The 3266-nt window shown below is 39.4% G+C and overlaps 1 protein-coding gene across 1 annotated transcript in view; it reads left to right on the forward strand.

Annotated features, from left to right (window-relative positions):
* Positions 1-404: 404 nt before the first annotated feature.
* Positions 405-3266, forward strand: part of atp6v1b2 (ATPase H+ transporting V1 subunit B2) — a 14385-nt gene continuing 11523 nt past the window's right edge. The window contains exons 1-3 of the mRNA XM_056404100.1: positions 405-675; positions 2215-2270; positions 3103-3201. Of these exons, the coding sequence (XP_056260075.1) occupies positions 426-675; positions 2215-2270; positions 3103-3201 (405 nt within the window). The 5' untranslated portion in view covers positions 405-425. The remainder of the gene's footprint in view (positions 676-2214; positions 2271-3102; positions 3202-3266) is intronic.

Here is a 3266-nt window from a genome sequence, read left to right on the forward strand (position 1 = left end):
TTTTTTACATTTTTTTTCATAATTTCTTTCTTTATTTATTTTTTTGAATGTGGATGAATCCTTTTTTATTTATTTTTTAAAAATGTATTATTATTATTATAAAAATAATTAACAATATTAATTATTATTATTTATCATTTTTTATTTTTTTATTTTTTTGAATGTGGATGAATCCTTTTTTATTTTTTTTTAAAAATGTATTATCATTATTATAAAAATAATTAACAGTATTAATTATTATTATTTATCATTTTTTATTTTTTTTTTTTTTGAATGTGGATGAATCCTTTTTTATTTTTTTTTAAATTTATTATTATTATAAAAGTGATTAACAATAATAATAATTATTATTTATCATTTTTTATTTTTTATTTTTTATTTTATTTGTGAGTGTGGAGGAATTCGTGTGTTTCTCAGCCTCCCTCATGCTCATGATGCAACTGGTGTGGTTCCCGCGCATGCGCCGAGGCTGTCACGACTCGGACGCCGCTGCGGCTGCTGCAGGTGGAAACATGGCGATGAAGGCGCTCAGAGGGATGGTGAACGGGGCCATGAGCGAGCTCTCCTCGGCCGTCAGCGGGAACAGACCGACGGCCGCCGCCCCGGCCTCCACCGCCGCCTCCCGGGAGCATGTGATGGCCGTGAGCCGGGACTATATCTCCCAACCCCGCCTCAGTGAGTCCCTCTATGTCTGAGTAACAGCATCAGCGCAGGTAGGAGCCACACGGCAGAACAAACATCAACCTGGAGATTTCTCAGGAGGGGGTCAGTGTTAAAGACATGAAACCGTGAGGGTCACAGAGTAATGACATCATCACCCGTCACACCTGGTGAACACGCGATTTCATTCACCAATCAATTAATCATCAGGGATCAAAAACACTGGTGGGAAGTAACTAAGTACATTTACTCAACTACTTTCAATAACTGCAGTCTTGAGGTACTATTACTTTACATGAGTATTTGTACTCTGCTGCTTTTTACACTGAATATTGTACTTTTAACCTCATTACATTCAGTTACTTTTCTGTTTAAAGCTCCATATCTTCTTCTTCTTCTGTGTTTTATTTGAAGTGTTGCTCCATCAGAAGATATAAAAACCATCTCAGTGTAGTTTTACATCTCCTCTCTCATGCTTCTCTCTGCAGCTCTAGTAACAACAGGTCTGTGAGCCAATCAGAAGAGAGGAGGCTCTGAATCTTTATGGGACCTTAAAGATTTTACATAAAACACGACAGCAGATTAAAACAAGTGGTTCTCCTCCTCTTTAGCTTTCATTAAGGTAAAACTGCAATATCTGAAAAATGACCCTTTTAATCACTAAACAGGTGATTTTACGTTATGATTATGTTAACTACTGTACTTTTACTTCAGTAGGAATTTAAATGCAGTATTTTTACATTGTTGTATTAATGTACTTTTACTTCTTCCACCACTGGGTAAAACAAGAAGCTCAGTATAGGTCCATATAAAGGTAGATGTCCATGTGTTTGATTATAAAGCAGGTCTACATTCTATATTAATATAGTTCTATATTAACATATATATTTTATAAATATATATGTTTCTATATTAGTATATACTATCCACAGAGAAATGCACACAGCCTGTATTCAGAAACTGAGCCTTAAAACCAGCCGTCAGGACTTCTGGAACTTTGTGATGTCACAACAAAGCAGTCACCAAGCCCCGCCCACCTGGACCCACCATCCAAACCTTGCAGGATTTGGTTTCTCTGACTGTTTTTACCTGAAATCTGCTTTATTTTTATTGGATCACTCAGAAAACAGTCAGCCAATCAGAAGAGAGGCTCAGAGCCAAGAGGTAACCAGTGATGTCATGAAGTGAAATGATTATTGATGAATGATTTTCTCCCTCCATGATAGTTATAATGTTGTTTCTCTTCTCACTGATATAAATGAGGTGGCCAGAATAATAGAAACACCTGTGAGTGTCACTCAAATGATCGTCCTGTTTCTAATAAACTGGCCGCTGATGTAATTCCTCACATTCTTTATTTTGCTCATTCAACTGTGAAAAACATGAAGATGTTCAGCAGCAGAAACCGACAGCGAGCAGCTGCAGCCGAGCAACGTTCGGCTTCGAGTGTGTTTCCACCCACCTGCTGTATTTTTAAACCAGCAGAGCAGAAACGTGTGTCAGTAAACGCTGCGTTCGCACCTCTGTCAACACAAACTGTTTCCTCTCTCGCAGCCTATAAAACAGTGTCTGGAGTCAACGGGCCGCTGGTGATTCTGGACCAGGTGAAGGTGAGGACCAGACCACACCTCAGGTCACATCTCTCAGCTTCTCTCTGACTCACGGCCGAACGTTAAAACACTCACTTCAAAGTTTGTTGTTCCAGGAATTAGGACGAATTCAGAAACTGAACAATAACAACTAAGAGCAGATGTTCCACATGTTTTTAAATGCAGCGGGAACAGAACTCCAGATGTTCATATAGAAAACATTAAGCTATAATGATAATTGGTTTATATTTAATTCAGTTTTCCCCTGACTTTATTATAGAGAGAAACCAATGGAGGGAAAAACTCCCTTGAATACAAATAGAAATACGTTATTGATTATGAAGAGATAGTGCGCTCTGATTGGACCTGAACAGCACCTAAATATTTATAATAATATTGATCTGTCTCCTGATCGACACGATTCACCACAACTCACACAAAGGATCAAAAAAGAAGCTTCTTACAACTGCAGTTGTTGTTCATAAGTATCAGAGGTGATCCAGGTGATCCAGGTGATCCAGGTGATCCAGGTGATCCAGGTGAGCCAGGTGATCCAGGTGATCCAGGTGAGCCAGGTGATCCAGGTGAGCCAGGTGCTCCATCCATTTACTACAGATGTAAACAAAACGGCAGCAGAGTAAATAAACAATATTAATTTGATATTTAACAAAGATTCATCCTCAACAGCCTTTGATCAGTTTTCATATATTTACAGTTTAGTTCAAATTAAAGCTTCACTGATGATTATTGATCATGTCCAATGTCTCACACTCTGTCCACCTGCGCCTTCAGCAGTTCCTCTCCCTTCACACTGTATTATATTTACCTGCCTCTGATGTTTGTGCTGCACCAGTTCCCCAGGTACGCCGAGATCGTCCACCTCACGCTGCCCGACGGCACCAAGAGGAGCGGACAGGTGCTGGAGGTCACCGGCTCCAAAGCTGTGGTGCAGGTGTGTGTGAGAGTGTGTGTGAGAGTGTGTGTGTGTGTGTGTGTGTGTGTGTGTGTGTGTGTGTG

This window comes from Seriola aureovittata, chromosome 18, assembly GCF_021018895.1.
Source record: "Seriola aureovittata isolate HTS-2021-v1 ecotype China chromosome 18, ASM2101889v1, whole genome shotgun sequence".
In the NCBI taxonomy this organism is placed as follows: Eukaryota; Metazoa; Chordata; class Actinopteri; order Carangiformes; family Carangidae; genus Seriola; species Seriola aureovittata.